Source organism: Ochotona princeps, chromosome 27, assembly GCF_030435755.1.
Source record: "Ochotona princeps isolate mOchPri1 chromosome 27, mOchPri1.hap1, whole genome shotgun sequence".
Classification (NCBI taxonomy): domain Eukaryota; kingdom Metazoa; phylum Chordata; class Mammalia; order Lagomorpha; family Ochotonidae; genus Ochotona; species Ochotona princeps.
In genome coordinates, this window is record NC_080858.1 from 24,047,459 (window position 1) to 24,063,904 (window position 16,446).

Here is a 16,446-nt window from a genome sequence, read left to right on the forward strand (position 1 = left end):
CTTTCCTCTCATTTAGAAGCATTTGGAAAACTCAGGACTTTCTGTGTAACAAAGGGCAAAAACATTTTGACACAAGTTTAGTTTAAAATACACTGCTCCAAAATCACCATTTAGGATGACATCTGGATCATGTAAGTGGACTGAGAGACAGGACAAGATCTCCCTGATCCCCCTCACCCTGCGAGTGCAAGCACTAAAGCAGGCAGTGCATGGAGCCCACCTCACAGCTGTAGAGCGGGGAGGAAGAGCCAGGACCTCGAAAAACAGTCCACACAGCTGCTCCTCACTTGAAAAGGCTATGCAGAGACACGGTCTCAAACTCCAAACAAAATACCATGGACATTTCAATTCAATTTGCAATATTAAAAACCAGGTGCCTAATTTTACAAACATAAAGAATCCAAGAGAATCTAAGCAACAGTTGCTGGAGACAAATATATGCCAAAGAAAGATACGTACAAAAGAAAGTTATTTGTGAGGTTAAACCAATAGGTGCAAGTTAACAGGTGCACTGGAAAATGCAAAAGTAGCACATATTCCATATTTTTCCTATCAGAAAGACAAAGAAGTTGGAGGGCTTATGAAACTGGAGCTGCTGCTGGAGCTCAAATAATAAAGGAGACAATTAACTAAAACATACTTCTTTAAATATCTACGAATTTTAAACCAGGAATGTTTAATACAGACAAAAGACTTAGTATGTTTGTGGCTGGGATACATTTCACGAAAGACCATGCAAACATCAGTTGGCTGCCAATAAAAAAAAAATCTTAGACATAAGATATACCACAATTAGTGTACATGAACAATTAGTAATTCATGCAGCTGTAGGATACACAGAAAGCTAAACATACTTACCTGATGGTATGCTATCTAGATCTGTGTAATAACAGCAAAAAGGAAACAAAAAGCAATACTAATCAAAACAGATTCAATGTTAAAAACTTCCACATAAACAAGATTATGTACCATTTAAAAGATACATAGAATAGATGCCATAGCAAACACTTTTTATAAATTTCTTTTTTAAGGACGTTAGATACGCAGAGTAAGGTAATGAAGCTTGGTTAATAAGTAATTTAAATAACCAACTCAGAAAATTATTTAATCTTCCTTATTTACAAAAATTACTGTTTCATAATGTTGGAAACAACTTTTTAGTTGGTCATCATTTCTTGGAATAACAATGACTCCCCCACAGATTTAAATATACATGCACAATGACGAAAGCATCTTTATTAAAAGCATGACAAGGTACGGCATCTAGCCACTCAAGCCATAGAGCAACAAGGTCAAGGATGGCATGTTCAAAAACCGAAGCTACCATGCAAGTCGTCCAACCAAAACTGACCCCAAGTTACCTTGTAAAGCATGGCCTAGCAAAGCATCCAGCTCAGGATTTAATTCTGCTTTCTCTTTCAACATGTGGAATAACAGCTGGTTCTGTGTAGCGCTGGTTATTTCAGTTTGCTTGAGTCGACCTTCAAGTACTTTAATTTGAGCCTCTTTCTGAGCAGCCTGAAGACCCTGTAATAAGAACAAATTGTCGGGCCCGGCGGCGTGGCCTAGCGGCTAAAGTCCTCGCCTTGAAAGCCCCGGGATCCCAGATGGGCGCCGGTTCTAATCCCGGCAGCTCCACTTCCCATCCAGCTCCCTGCTTGCGGCCTGGGAAAGCAGGAGAGGACGACCCAATGCTTTGGGACACTGCACCCACGTGGGAGACCCGGAAGAGGTTCCAGATTCCCGGCTTCGGATCGGTGCGCATCGGCCCGTTGCGGCTCACTTGGGGAGTGAATCATCGGATGGAAGATCTTCCTCTCTGTCTCTCCTCCTCTCTGTATATCTGGCTATAATAAAATGAATAAATCTTTAAAAAAAAAAAAAAAAAAAGAACAAATTGTCTTAGGTCATACAAAACAGAACCTACCACACCAAGACTGCATTCACTGGAAAATGTATATAATATACGCATTTTGACATCAGATAGACAACAGCAAATGCACTTGATGTACGGGCTTGGGCATTAAACTAACCTTTACTTATCCCAGCTCCCCCACTAACCAGCTTAGTGATCTTGAGACAAGTCATCCTTCCAAGCTGTCACGTTCCTCTACCTCGGTTTCTCACATGCAAAACGATATGAGTACATGTGGCAGGTGCATAATGAGGGGTCAGTGAGAGAACATGAGAGATCCAACACAGTCCCAACAAGCAAGTAAAGTGAGTTAGAAGTCATTACCATCACTAGCATTTGGACAGAAGTTACTTACTGGTGACAGTTCACAGCATTTACAGTCAAAAGAGGAGGGTAGAACAACTACTTTTTTCTTTCTGAGTTATAGAAGATCAGTATTAGAACACTTATGATATCGAATTTGTTTGCATCGTGAGAATTTTTAAAATTTCTTTTGCTATTGAAAAAGGAAAATTATTTCTTAAGTTGTCTGTTCTAATGCCAAGTATAATAAATGACAGGCTGATGAAATTGATCTAAATATTGCTAGTTTTTCTGAATTCTTAAGAAGGGCAAAAGGAAGAAAAGTCTTCTTGCTTATTACTCAGAGAAATGTTACAGGACAAAAACAAACAGAAGCACAAGAAATTCACCAAAACCTGGGTTTCCAGCAACACTCAGTACATTTAGCACTCACCTTATTGACGCCCATGGACAGGAAGTGATCTAGAAGATACCGGGCTTCCGTGAGTGTGCAAGCATTAATGACTGCGGTGACATCCAGCGCCTCACCTTCCTCCTGCATGAAACCAATGTAACCAGCATCAAAACTTGAACTGAATTAATCTGAAGAGAAGACAAACGCCCATCTCATGTTATTAGCAGAGGGTACTGGATTAGCTAATGAGAAGGCTTAGGAAATGAAAAGTATAGTCTCTACCCCAACTAATACACGATGTAACAGAAAACAGAACACCTATTCGCGCGGTGACAAACTCCGGCAGGAGACAAGCAACAACACTCCTCTCACATGCCAAGAAGAATGCCACAAAGTCAGTAGAAAAATCCAGAGATCAGGCAAGGATCTCCACCTAAAGCCTAAGAATCTGTTAATCTGATCATCCAAGATTGATAACCCATCAACAGAAAATCCCTTACTCTAAAAGGTCGAGGTCGTTTAATGGTACGCAATACGTAAATACTTTGTGTCACCTTTGCCTCTTCCATCTGCATGATGTTGGCTTGGCAATCGGAGATGCTGTCGTTGATGTAATCTATATTTGCTGTCAGTGACTCCAGCTCCTCACTGATGTTGGCCACATTTTTGTCGCCCTCTCCAGTCTCCCTGATGAGCTTCTCTCTTCTTATTGAAAGCTTCTCTCGTCTTTTCGTGAGTTCTTCTCGTTGCTATGAAAAACACAGATTACAGATTAAGGAATGCTATTCACCTACTCGTACAGAGTACACCCAAAACTGGAAAAACATACATATAAACTGGGTGAGTCTCGCACTTTTCAAGGAACGCATCCGCTGCCTGTATGCCCTACCGTGAGCAGCCGGTTCATGTCTGCCTCCATGTTGGAGATGGTCATCTTCTGCATGATGATGTCCGTGACCCTGCGCTCAAGCAGCTGCCACTTCATGCGCGCCGTCTTGGAAGTGAACACTCGGCCAGGCAGTCCTTTCCGCTGATACTTTTTTCTAGAGTCATAAAAACAAAGGTAATTCTCCTGGCACTCAGGCCAGCGCACCCAGCGAAACAAGCTATTTTTTTCATTGAGAGACGACCATCCGTGTCAATGCCCACAGAAACAAGGCTCCCAGGAGCACGGAATCATGCAGACCTGGTTCCATTGGCTGCAGGTGTTGGTAAGGCCTGGACCCTGGCTACAGGAATTTTCATCTTCTGCTGGGCCCCTGCCCTAGACGTGTCCGCTTCCACGGCAGCTGCACTGGTGCCCGAGTCCTGAGCAGCAGTATCCGACGAGCTCAGCTTTCGAGTGACCTTTCCGGCCACTTTGTCTGACATGGGCCTGACTTGCCGGCGAAGAGCTGTGACCTGAAAAAGCAACAGAGACCAACGTACTGTCTCCAGTCTGTAAAGCTCTCACTGATTTCAATCCGAACATCTCCAAACGGCTAACTTGTTTATACTACCTCTTCAGTTTTGCGACGAAGAATCACTTCTTGGTTTCTTTTTTGGGCCTCCAGAAGTCTAAGTTGATGCTATAAGATAATTTTAAATAAGGTGAAACAGTAAAATCAGAAGATACAACATTTTCCACTCCAACATCATTTCTCTATTTATGAGAAAGTATGAGAACTTGAGCTAACAAGCTTGGATCCCACACACATAGCTATTGGATTTTAACACATACAAACACATACTGATCTAGCCATAAAAGTCATCTCTCTGACACTTTATTGAACACAGAGCTTACTCTGTGCAATAATTTTCTCTTTTACAAATACAATCTCACACAGATGTCACCAGTATATAAGTGAATCAACAAAATGTGCTTTATCTGCACAGTCATAAAAGAAATGAAGTGATGGCACACACTACCCCATAGGCGAATCTGAAAATGTCATGCTGAGTGAAAGCAGACACACAGGAAAGGTTAAACAAGGGTGACTGCACTGGTGTGAAATGGCCAGAGTAGGCAAATCCACAAATACAAAACAGACATCAACAGCCGTCCCTGGCTGAACAGCAACCAAGAACGACTGCCAGGGAGTGTAGGGTTTCTATCTGGAGTGGCGAAAAATGTGCTGGAATTGGGTAACGGTGACCAGTGGAAAATGCTAGGAATATATTAAAGACTTAAATTCTATTATTTAAATAAATTTCTATTTGTCTTCCCGTTGTTGATTTTGTATTATGGCTTTTCATTTAAGGGGATGTATGGCAATTATGTAATGGAGACTGTCATATCCACATGTGAGGATACAATGCAGTATGCATCTCTACTTCCTGATCAAAGATGGACTCCCACTGAAACTGTCAACTATATTTTGACAATAGGATGCTGGACTCTGCCATTGTCCATGCCTGCAATGATGGTCATATGGCTGTTTATGAATATTACAATAATAATAAGGGGAACGTAGTGGTGGGGGGGACTTGGACTGGGGACAAGCAAAATCCCAAAGTCTAATTAATAATAATATAAAATAAAAGTTAAAAAAATAGTAGGGGCTGGCATAATGGCTCAACTGGCTAATCCTCCACCTCAAAGCGTCAGCATCCTATCTGGGTGCTGGTTTGTGTCCTGGCTGTTCCACTTCCCATCCAGCTTCCTGCTTATGACCCGGAAAGCAGTGGAGAATGGCCCAAAGCTTTGGGGCCCTGCACCCATTTGAGTGACCAGGAAGAAACTCCTGGCTTTGAATCAGCTCAGCTCCAACACTTGCAGCCATTTGGGGAATAAACCACTGGATAGAAGATTTTTCTCTGTCTCTCTCTGTAAATCTGCCTTTCAATGAAAATAAACAAATCTTTAAAAAAAAATTTATGGTACATTTTATGGTATATGCATTATAGCTCAATTTTCTTTTAACGTTAAAAGTGCTTCCTGATTTCAGCTGGATTATAAGGTATAAACAAAATCCAAAATGCTCTGGAATTACACAAATATACTGATTACCAAAATACATCCGTATATGTGGAAAAGAATAAACACAGCCACAGACTGAACGCCTGGCTCGCGTCTTCGGCACAGCCCTGCTGACCGCCAGAGCGACGGAGAGTGGACCTGAGTGTGAGAGCTCATCCCTGCCTTTCTCTCTGCCTCCCCAACGAAGCGATGTTTTAGACGTCAGGATGAGAGTTCCTGGGTAACTGGGTACGAGCGCTCACTCACATCTCTTTTGCGCTGATCCTTTTTCAGCTGTGCAATCTCTCGGTTTCTTCTAGACTCTGTCAGTCTGGCTTTCTCCTGTTCTTCTTTCATTTGTTTCATCAGACGAACCTAAAATTAGGTTACACACCATTCAGTAAACAAACCACACAGACAAAAAGAAACTCTTGGAATTCTGAACACTTACACACACACACACACACAGAGGGCTTTGTTGTCTGTTTTAAATAGGTAAGTCCTATTCTGGCAGGATTAATAATTTCTATTTCAGTTACACTTGCACTGAATTGCTTCATGCTCTCTGCCTTTCATAGTCAATGTTCAGCTGTTTTATAACCTGAATGAGACTTTGATACCACCAGTAGCTGCATGCTAGTGGGGTAGTTACTTAATTTCTCTAGGTTTTTTCTTTCTCATCTATAAAATGGAGGTAGTATTTCCATGTTATTGGACTACTGTGAGAATTCCACAAGCTAGTACCTACCCAGTGCTTGTAATGGTGCCTGGCATATAGAAATCACATAATGACTTTTAGCTATTGCTATGGTTGTTTTCAGCAACTACACAATAATCTACTTCCTAAAGCTTTCCCATGTCAGTAAAGGAATTCCAGTATCAGTTTTAAGGAAATTAAGCTGATTTTCATGGTTAAGAGTAATCCAATCTTAAAAACAAGCAACAAGGAAGGCCCCATATATTCTTTAGTCAGAGGAAGAAATCTATTTTTCTTAAATTTACGGGAATGATAAATACCAAATTCAAGACAGTTCTTACTTCCCAGGGAACGGGTATAGGGCCAGGAAAAGGTACACAGGAAGTCTACTAGTTACTTACAACACCGTAACCTAGACAGCACAGTGTGTTGCTACCTTTCTTCCCTACACTACACATGCTTTGTCCCAAACGACACCAGCATCTTCCACACCCAGCTTTCACGGAACACGTGACCAATACCTTTGTTTTCTTCATTTCCATCACATCTTGCTGCAGCTTTTTCAACTGCTTTTCATACTGAGACTGATTTTTCAGCAGCCTGGCATGCTCCTTCTGAGCAGCCTGGAGTCTCTGCAACTCCTTGTTCATGGCTTGCAGCTTCTTTTCATACTCAGACTTCACTTTTTTGGCCTTTTCTTCTGAGTAGGATTCGACTGACCCTAAGTGAGCAAAGGATGCTTGCACTGGTTTGTTTCTGTGAGACACAGAGTCTCACATCCCAGTGGCTGCCACTTTACAGCCTGGAAGAGACGCTCCCTCAAACACACCCTGGGAGGCCACAAGGCCTACCAACCCTCCCTTTTATCCACTCTTAATAATCCTGATTATTGGAGTTTGATTTTCTTATGTATATGTTCCCCCGATTGAATTCTTGCTTTGGCCTGGAGGCACTGGGGCGGGAGGGAAACAGCAAAAAGGAGTTTTCTCTGTCTCTTTTTACCTCTCAGATATATACAAATAATAACAAAGCTCTGGCAATAATAATTTCTCCCAACATAATTTAAAACAGAAAAACATACATTTGGACCAAATAGTTAAATAACCTAGATAACAGCATGAAAAAAACAAAATAAATAATATTTAACATAATGAGACAAATTAGTATCTGTCTGTGCATTTTGAGATGTTCCATCTCTTGGCTCACTCCCCAAGCGTCGGTAGCAGCCAGAGCGAGGCCAGGCTACAGCCAGGAGTCAGAACTCCAACCCGGGTCTCCCACGTGGGTGTTGGACTCACCTCTCTCCCCCATCAAGAGAATACAGAGCAGTTCACTGGAATGCGGAACGAAGTCATGCATGGAATACACACACCCCAGCATGAGGCGCACGCATCCCAAGCAGAAACTTCCTCAGCACACCCACAAATACCCACCTGCAACTCACACCGAATACAACCAGGGAATCCTCACAGGCCGTATAGAATTTTTCAATAAAAATCTCATACTCTGCCTTGCTCTTCTACAGGAAGAAAGGGTGAAAGGCCCTTGTAATGATGTGATCTGAACTTGCTCCAGCCAGCCCTCACCTAGGTTCTGAAGCACCTGGTCTCTCTCCAGCTGAGTGTCCCGGATCTTGTGTTGCAGCATCATCAGCTTCTCCTCATATTGTCTCTTCAGCGTCTGCAGTCTCTTCTGGCTGTTTTCAAGCTCATCAATCAGCTTTTGCTTAATGGCAATTTCACAAGTGATGTTCGCTAAGTCAGCTTGGTAATTGGCTATGTATGAAAAAAGACAGTGAAAATACTAGGAATATGTGAAATATCTTAATTCTAGTTTTCAAACCACAATGTAAACACCATCATCTACACATCCAGGAATTCACTTGGCAATTATCAGGACGAATGAAAACCTGAGAAGATGAGCATATCATAGTTTTCCCATTTGTCAGGGACTATAGATGTTACTTGTATTAAACCAAAGTAGAAACAATGGGATGAATACAAGAGCCAATGAAAGACCCTGTGACTGCTAGTGCGAGGACCTCAGAAAGAACAGTGAAGTCACTAGGAAGTAAGGCCGTACTGACCATGGATGATGTGGATACTGTAGGATTCATAGTAACTGATAAATAGAGCCAAAGGAAAAAAATGTAAAGTATATGAATGAAACGGACATCTTGAGATGTGATTACTGTTTTCAGCCCTTGCTATGCTCCTGAGTAACAGAGGTCTTTCTACCTGCTACTAAAATTCATTATTTACCCAGGGATGAAGGTTGTAATTACAAAGTAAGCTGAAACCATGTGACCAGCAAAATTAAAAAAAAAAAAAAAGAAGGAAAGAGGAGGGAGGGTGAGAGTGAGCAGTGCATATAGGAAAGACATGGAATTTGTTCCTTGTCCATAAATAAATTTTCTAAAAAAGATTATGCTTCCATTGGAGAAGGGGAAAAAAGGAGTTTTGTGCCATGGTTTGAACAACTTCACCAAATGAACTCCTTCTCTGTGCTAAAGATTAAGTACCTTTTTCATCGGACTCCGAATCTGATTCGTCAGAGCTTTCACCCCCTTCAATGTCATCTTCTTCCTCTTCCTCCTCCTCTTCCTCATCTTCATGATCACTCACTTCTTGGCACTCTTCCTAAAATGTGATTTGAAATCATTAGAAGAACAAACCAAGGACTTCTTGAAGTCAGAGATGGCTGAACACAAAGCACAAAAACAAAGCTTTACTTTTCATCAGTGCAAAAACTACTCCAAGAATTTCCATCATTACTACTAGTTCTTAGAGCAGATTCTCACATGCTGCAGCATTCTCTCTCACACACTCACACACAGCCTTCCTAGTAACACTAGACAGAACTGCCATTATTTTACAGCTCAGATTTCTAAAAAGAAGCTCTCAAAGAAATAATTCAACCTCAATGCATGAAAACCGCTTCCTTTTCTACGTGGAACACAGCACCATCATCCGCAATAGTGACCTGCTCTGGAACAAAATGCTCAAATTTATCCATTCACACTTACCACTTCTAACTCATTGTTCACTCTCTCTGAAACCCCCTTGTCTTCCTTCTTCTCTTGGTCTGTATCTGCATTATCTTCTTTATTAGCCACGCTATAAAAAAAAAAGGAGGAGGGGGATGGGAAAGTATAGTGTTACACATGAAAGTTATTCTTCCTATCAAAATTTTAAAAACCATCAATTATGTGTGAAGCAATGCTAAGTGGGTCACTTGCTGTGCAAAACTACCTAACGCTTCAGAGAACAACAGAAACCATTGCTCAACCATGGTGTGAGGATCTGCATGGTGGAGAGCACCTAACTGTCTGGAAACACTGAGGCAACAGCTCACCCCCCTCCCCGAAGCCTGACATTCCCTGACAGCTGAGGCACAGCTCAGCAACAACCAGCTAGCCAGAACGCAAAGCTACTGCATTTCAAAAGAACTCAAGCATTGTTTTCTTTCTTGTGTGGATATCTTAAGCTCTTCCTATACAGAAACATAAGAGCTGCACTTTCTACTGATGTTTCACTGCAACTAATGATCAACCTGAGGATTGGGTGTAGCTCCGCCCGTCCGTGTGCCCGCAGTGGCTGTGCCCGTGAGCGTTCCTGTGCCTCTGTGTCAGCACACGCTCCTTGTTCTCGGGTCTTCCCCGGAGTCCGGGGCTTGCTTCTCATGATGTTCTCAAGAACACGTCTTGGCTAGCAGTACTGGCTGCCAGGCTGCCCTTAGAGTGGAAAGTTCCAGGGCCTGCCAGAAGTTTGATCGCACATGTAGCAGCCCTCTTCACCTGTACGTGGTCCCTACAACTAGAACTATACACTGATGTCAGGAAAGGGTGATGGCTAAACAAATTCACCCCTGTGACTGTGAGAAAGTTACAGCAGACAAACTCACTGCACACCCAAATCACATCCTCTTGGAGTTGAACAACCAGCACCAACCATGCTGACTAGATGCACACATGTAATCAAGTTAATCAATTAAGAAAGGGAACTTCCAGTAAGCCTGTGAAAGATTTTTTTCTGTGCTATATTAGCATTATTAAGTCATTAAGAATAAAAATAGTACTCCAAGCAACCATTATCCACATAAAGTTCTTCTAGAAAGAACTTCAAATCCTATCAGGACAGCTTCATAGCAGCTATAACTTCAGGTATTCTGCTTTGTGAAATAATAATGTGGATTTAGTTTTAGCTTCTAAGTGAAAATTTTAATTTCATTATAGCCCTATTATTATCTCTTAACTCTGAAGTTTAATTCCAGACTTGTCTGATATTTTTGTGCTCAGATCAACATGAAAATAGTATCTTTCCCTGTCAGTATTTTTTGTGGCTTGCTACTTTTGTGTATTGAGTATCTACTCTTCTCCTAGACTGTGAGCCTCAAGCAGGCAGGGAGACTCATGATTGGCTCAGGATGACATCGTAAGGAGGGCCCAACACCCGACAGTACACCTGCAAATGAATCAACTCCTGTGAACTACGCCTGAGCAGTTCAGACTGACGCGCCTGTGTGTCTCTTGCACCAGTTAGTGCTGAAAAGCAGAATATAACTGAAAGATGCATAAAGCTACCTGGAAGACAGCACATCCCTGGACTAAAAGGGAAGGACCAGCAGCAAGGTGAATAAAACAAAACCAACTAGAACAGTCAGCTCAGGATCCACGACTACTGTGGATCAAATCACTGTGCCACAGAAAAACCAACCTGATCACTGGGAAATATCTAGAAGCGCCTTTAGGGCCAACAACAAATCATACTATGTGATACATAGAGCGCCTCCTTGGGTTGTCCATGGCATGCCAGGACGGCTGACTGCACCAGCACACAGTCCAGGCTGAACCTCCTGGGAGAAGTCTCCCTCCACGCAGTCACAGTGAGAGGGCCAACAACCCCTGCCCCAGCAGTGCCCCTGCTGGAGGTGAGGGCCGGGAGGGAGAGCGTCAGCAGGTCTCTGCCCTCACTAGCAGTCACAGCCTTGGCCTCAGTCCTTTCATGACCTCCACCCCCAACTCCCTTTCACTCAGGATTATAACCCCTGAACACATGACTCCAACTCACCAATATACAGTTTAACACATAATACTCACTTACATATTAACTCACGAGTGTTCATGTTACTCTAATACAGCAAAAAACTCAGCAACATAACTTGGCGTGCTTAATTCACCTTTTACAAATCAAAGTATAAACTTTTAAGTGTAAACTCATAAGATACCAGTTGATATTTATCTTTGTACCCCATCATTCAAGCTTTCCTTGATAAACTGAGGCATATTGATATCTAAATAAATAAATCAGCAAAGGATGCTATTTAAATTTGCACTTCACATGAAATCAGACTCTTGGGAGCTGGAAGGAACATTGGCTATTAACTCTTTCAACGGACAAACCAAAGAGAAACTGCGGCCTGAGGAAGCTGATTCACTGGCGGGAACTAAAACTGGGATCCTGACTCCCGGGTCATATTCCAGAACCTTGCACGCAAAGTCCAGCTCACGGGCCAGGAACACCTACGATGCAGCCAGAGCTGCAGAGTGGCATGTCCACCTCAGTCCTGCTGAAGCAGCGGCTGCCGGGCACGGGCCTTCCCCAGGAGGTGGCCAACCTTGTCCAGGCTGAGCCGTCGCCTGGAACCCGGACTGCTCTGCTTTTGTCCTTCGGCTGCAGAGGAATGGGGACACCGAAAGGCCTTGACTATCGTAACGTTTTAATAAGGTGCTTCCACACACAGCTTTAACAGGGCACCTTACTTTTCCATTTAGAAGAATTGCACAAATGTAATGATTAATTCCAATGGAAAAATATGTATTGATCAGGTGAGTTCTAATGTTACTGATAGCTGTAATTAGAAAATTACTGAATACTTTTTTTTACAAAGTTACGAATTTAAGGGGTAAAGGTGCAGAAATGAGAAAAAGATAACATTTAAATCACGGAATTATATTGTGGAATATAAACAATTAAGTTACAGAAAATTAAAACAGTAAGTTTCAATACATTTCGATATTTAACTGCATAGTGGAAGTTCTCAAATCCCTATTAAAGACATAAAATTTCTAACGTTTTGCTTCTAAAATATTCAAATATTCTTTGTAAATGAGTTTATTTTCTTAAACATTTTGAAGATTTTATCTAGCAAAAGTCAGTTGAGAAAAATCTACTAAAACAAGAGTGCAGTGGCCTAGCGGCTGAGGTCCTCACCTCACACGTGCCAGGAAACGATATGGGCACTGGTTCTAATCCCGGCAGCCCCACTTCCCATGCAGCTCCCTGCTTGTGGCCTGGGAAAGCAGTCGAGGACAGCCTAAAGCCTTGGGACCCTGGACCTGCAAAGGAGACCTGGAAGAGGCTCCTGGCTCCAGGCTTTAAATTGGCTCAGCTCTGGCTGTTGTGACCACTTGGGAAGTGAGTCATCGGATGGAAGATCTTCCTCTCTGTCTCTCCTCCTCTCTGTATGTCTGACCTTCCAATAAAAATAAAATAAATAATTTTTAAAAAGACAAGTTCTGATAAGAAGCAAAAGCCACTTGATTCTTTGTAAATAGTCATAATTCCAAAACAACAAAGTACAAAATGCTACCAACACAGGGTTCACAAAGTTCGCTCAAGAAATTCTGTTTTCAAATTTTACTGTCTCAATTTTTTTTTTATCCATTTCATGTACATTTTAAAAGCAAAAAACTGCTTTTTTCTATTTCAAGCTTGGGAATTCTCTGCAAATTTTAGCTGGAGTAAGGCCACAATTTCCTTTTGATTTTCTGTCATTTCAATGTGGGTTTTAAATAAGATTACACCACATAAGGGACACAGGAGGCAGGGTTAATCCCATGACCGTACATATAGAAGCAAAATGTCAAACTCCACCCAATTAATAACTTCCCTCCTGCTCACAAGTTTCTGAGCAACAAACCAATTACTCACTTTTTTTAATCAGTGGTATTTGGGGGTCATAAAAAGGGTAAGGAAGTTACCATTATAATTATGACAGCTCAAAATTACTTGAAATTGACTGAATCTAAATACAAATAGTAACATTTTTGTTTTTCAAAATCCCATGTTTAAAAGATGTTTTGGCATTTTGTGATTTTTTTTTTTTTTTTTTTTTTTACAAAATCACAATTCCTTTTAGGAGCACCCAGTTTATCTAGTCTGAAACAATCTACAATTCTATAACACATTTCCTTGTGCACGGCAACTAAGTATGTAAATGACATTTTAAGGAAAAACCTGGGAAATATTCCAACCTTCTTTCTTCTCGACTGCTTTCCTCAAGTTTCTGTAGCCTTCAAAACCACGAGGCACAGTATTGGAAGCCAAGCCAATGAAGGACAAACCCGACAGTAAAAGGCGAGAGTGGTAAGGAGGTAAAAATGATACATGAGCTTGAAGACTTCAAAATAAATGTAAAAGATATCATCAAAGGACAATACACAGTAAAAAGGCAATACATTTTGAATGAATAAAAGGTAAGTAGGAAACCATACGGCATCATGCCTAACAAGAGTGTCTAGACTCTGGGCTGAAGTGCTCAGCGGGACCACTGAGTCCCACGTTTGCTGAGCACCTGGATGCCAAGGCTTTGATCATTCTGAAACGAGCCACTTTTTTCAGCTTCTCCAGAAAAGTCCACATTCAATAAGATCCTCTTCCTTTTAAACCTTTACAGAAGATCTTTTCATGGCATCATTCAAACAATTTCACAAAGTAATGCCTTTATACCATAAATACGGAAATATCACTAACACTACAAAGATTCTACTCTTGAAAACTTACTTTCAGTTTTAATATAGTACATGCAAACATCACTATCTCTAAAAAAATAAATCCTATTTCAGAATTATATATGAAATGGTATGACGGGCAAACAAACATGGTTGTTACGAGGTCAATGATAAAGACTGATTCTAATAATTAAAAATAAAATCTCCACAGGGTTAAAGATTATATCATACTAGTTGTTATAAATTATCCATGAAAAAGGAATATCTACAGCAAAAGTGGTCAAAAATAAGAAATACAGTACTTTCCTCTAGTAAAGTTTTTTTTTTTAAATCACAAAGGTGTAAGACTTTAGATTTGTAGTTAACACCTTTGTAATATAATTTAATGAACATGCAACACACACAGATATCTTTACTCGGTGGAATGTACTGTACTCCAGGCGTTGTCATGTAGACAAAGAAACGTAGATATGCTAGACTCTGTCAAAGAATATATATCAATATGGATGTAGTATCCCTTTTCTAGAATTCCAAAATTTTTTTTTTGGAATTTCCAATACTTAATGAAATGAAGCAACTGAATCTCAGATATGAATTATTTCATCAAGTCTATTTTTACATGGATTTATAAAAGATGAGGTCACATATGATTTTAATTCATGAGTCTGTGACTGTTTTTTTTAAAGTCATCCTCTATCATGTTATTGCAAGATGAGGCTAGCAATCTTTCCAGGAAGTATACAAAGTGATAACTACCTGGGTCAGGGCCTAGTATTATAACCAGAAAAGAAAAGAAATCTGTACTTCCAGTTGCCAACCAGTGCCACCCAATCCAGAGTGCAGTCTGATAGACAAGTGAAGTTTTTTATATTCCAAGTCATTTAAAGCTAGATATCCAAAAGCAAGAGGCTGAATGTGTGAGCGATAGATTCTCTTTGTCCATACTCGCTAAGAATAGTAAGCAGGCTAGATTCCAATAATCATGAGATACCATATTTCAAAGGATAAAGGTCCCTTGTAGATAGCTCAACTTTTTATTCAAATGTATACATGACAAGTGTCTAAACTAACAAGTGATGCTGAAATGCGTCCCTGATCGCCTCTCCAGCAATCAACAGTTCACAAAGGCAGCCGAGGGGCAGGGAAGTAACGCAGCCCTGCTGTGTCGCCATCATCTACTGGAGCTCAGTTTTTATTTCAATTTTTATTTCCACAATAATCCTTCTCTGTGACTAAGAGGAGAAGAGATCCTTGCTGCCAACCAATCTCAGCATCTGTGTGCCTGAACAATGGGCAGCACAGTCCAGTCAAGTCATCAGAGGTAAATCACCCAGTTAACGGGGCAGCCAGGACCCTAGACACCCCTTATTTTCCTACTGTCTACATCTCTGCATTATTTTACAGCTTAACAGAAAATCAGCACTAAGAAGCAAAAGTGCAAACCTTAGAACCTCATCTCTTGGCTACTGACTACAGCTCAGACAAGACATGGGCAGGAGAGGATGAGCAGACGTCAGCAGGACTTGGGGCAAGCTGCTAACGCACCAATGCAGGTTCAGACATCATGTGAGCCCGGGGCTGCTGCTCCTCCCACCACCTCCTCCATCGTCCACCGTCGGAGGCCCTGTGGCTGCCACCATAGAACCCAGCTACACATACCCAAGTGACTTACACAACACGGAAGTTAGGGGAACAGGGATGCTACCACGAACCTCAGGGCAGCTTCAGAGAACCAGTCCCAGGGTGAAGCCTCGAAGTTTAGAAAACATCTTCCCCCATATATCTATGTTTTGCATGTTGCATGAAGGTTGCCTTATATCAGAGAGAACATATGGTATTTGCCCTTCTGGGACTGTCTCACTGATGAACTATGAAATGGACACAAGGGAAGTCTGATTACTTTGCAGTATGCATCTCTACGCCCAAGTAAAAGGGGGACTCCCCAGAAACTGTGAAATACACCTTGACGAGTTGATACTAGACTTTCTACCACTGCCTCTACCTATAATATCATGATACATTTAGACAGCAGAGTGTTACACTTGTGACTCACTAAAAAGCTATGCTACTGTGACAATATGCAGGGAAATGGTGGGAGGGGAGTGAGGGGGATACAGAAAGCAGGAGGAGTTGATTCTTATTTTTTTTTCTATTTTTATTAGGTTATACTGCCTGAGATTTCACTGTTTGGATTCATAGCTCCTTTCTCAAAAACTACAAACACCCTTAGAAAAGCAGCTTCTATTGGTTGCCAGTCTTTTCCAGGGGGCATGAATCGCCTTCAGACAGTCATGAGGCTGAATTCAGGAAGATGGAAGAACAGATGATTTTGAAACCGGGAGAATTCCGGGGATTGGGCATGGCTGGAGACAGGCTTGTGTGAGAAATGGACATAAAACAAATTGGACAACTACCCCAGCCAAATGATGACAGCAAATATCTGGGCGAATGGAGACCCTGCAGTTGA

At 41.5% G+C, this 16,446-nt stretch overlaps 1 protein-coding gene across 13 annotated transcripts in view; it reads right to left on the bottom strand.

The window, feature by feature from the left end:
- KIF21A (kinesin family member 21A) overlaps positions 1–16,446 on the bottom strand; it is a 121,215-nt gene that overhangs the window by 23,546 nt on the left and 81,223 nt on the right. For 6 of the 13 annotated variants that reach the window (XM_058655858.1, XM_058655857.1, XM_058655867.1 and 3 more), the window contains exons 12-24: positions 13,503–13,541; positions 9,273–9,363; positions 8,769–8,886; positions 7,834–8,022; positions 6,769–6,968; positions 5,818–5,925; positions 4,112–4,180; positions 3,799–4,013; positions 3,502–3,655; positions 3,167–3,361; positions 2,652–2,753; positions 1,362–1,527; positions 859–879 (exon numbers count right to left, since the gene is read on the bottom strand). In XM_058655858.1, the coding sequence (XP_058511841.1) occupies positions 859–879; positions 1,362–1,527; positions 2,652–2,753; positions 3,167–3,361; positions 3,502–3,655; positions 3,799–4,013; positions 4,112–4,180; positions 5,818–5,925; positions 6,769–6,968; positions 7,834–8,022; positions 8,769–8,886; positions 9,273–9,363; positions 13,503–13,541 (1,667 nt within the window). The remainder of the gene's footprint in view (positions 1–858; positions 880–1,361; positions 1,528–2,651; positions 2,754–3,166; positions 3,362–3,501; positions 3,656–3,798; positions 4,014–4,111; positions 4,181–5,817; positions 5,926–6,768; positions 6,969–7,833; positions 8,023–8,768; positions 8,887–9,272; positions 9,364–13,502; positions 13,542–16,446) is intronic. The other 7 variants (XM_058655866.1, XM_058655859.1, XM_058655868.1 and 4 more) reach the window with 2 other exon arrangements.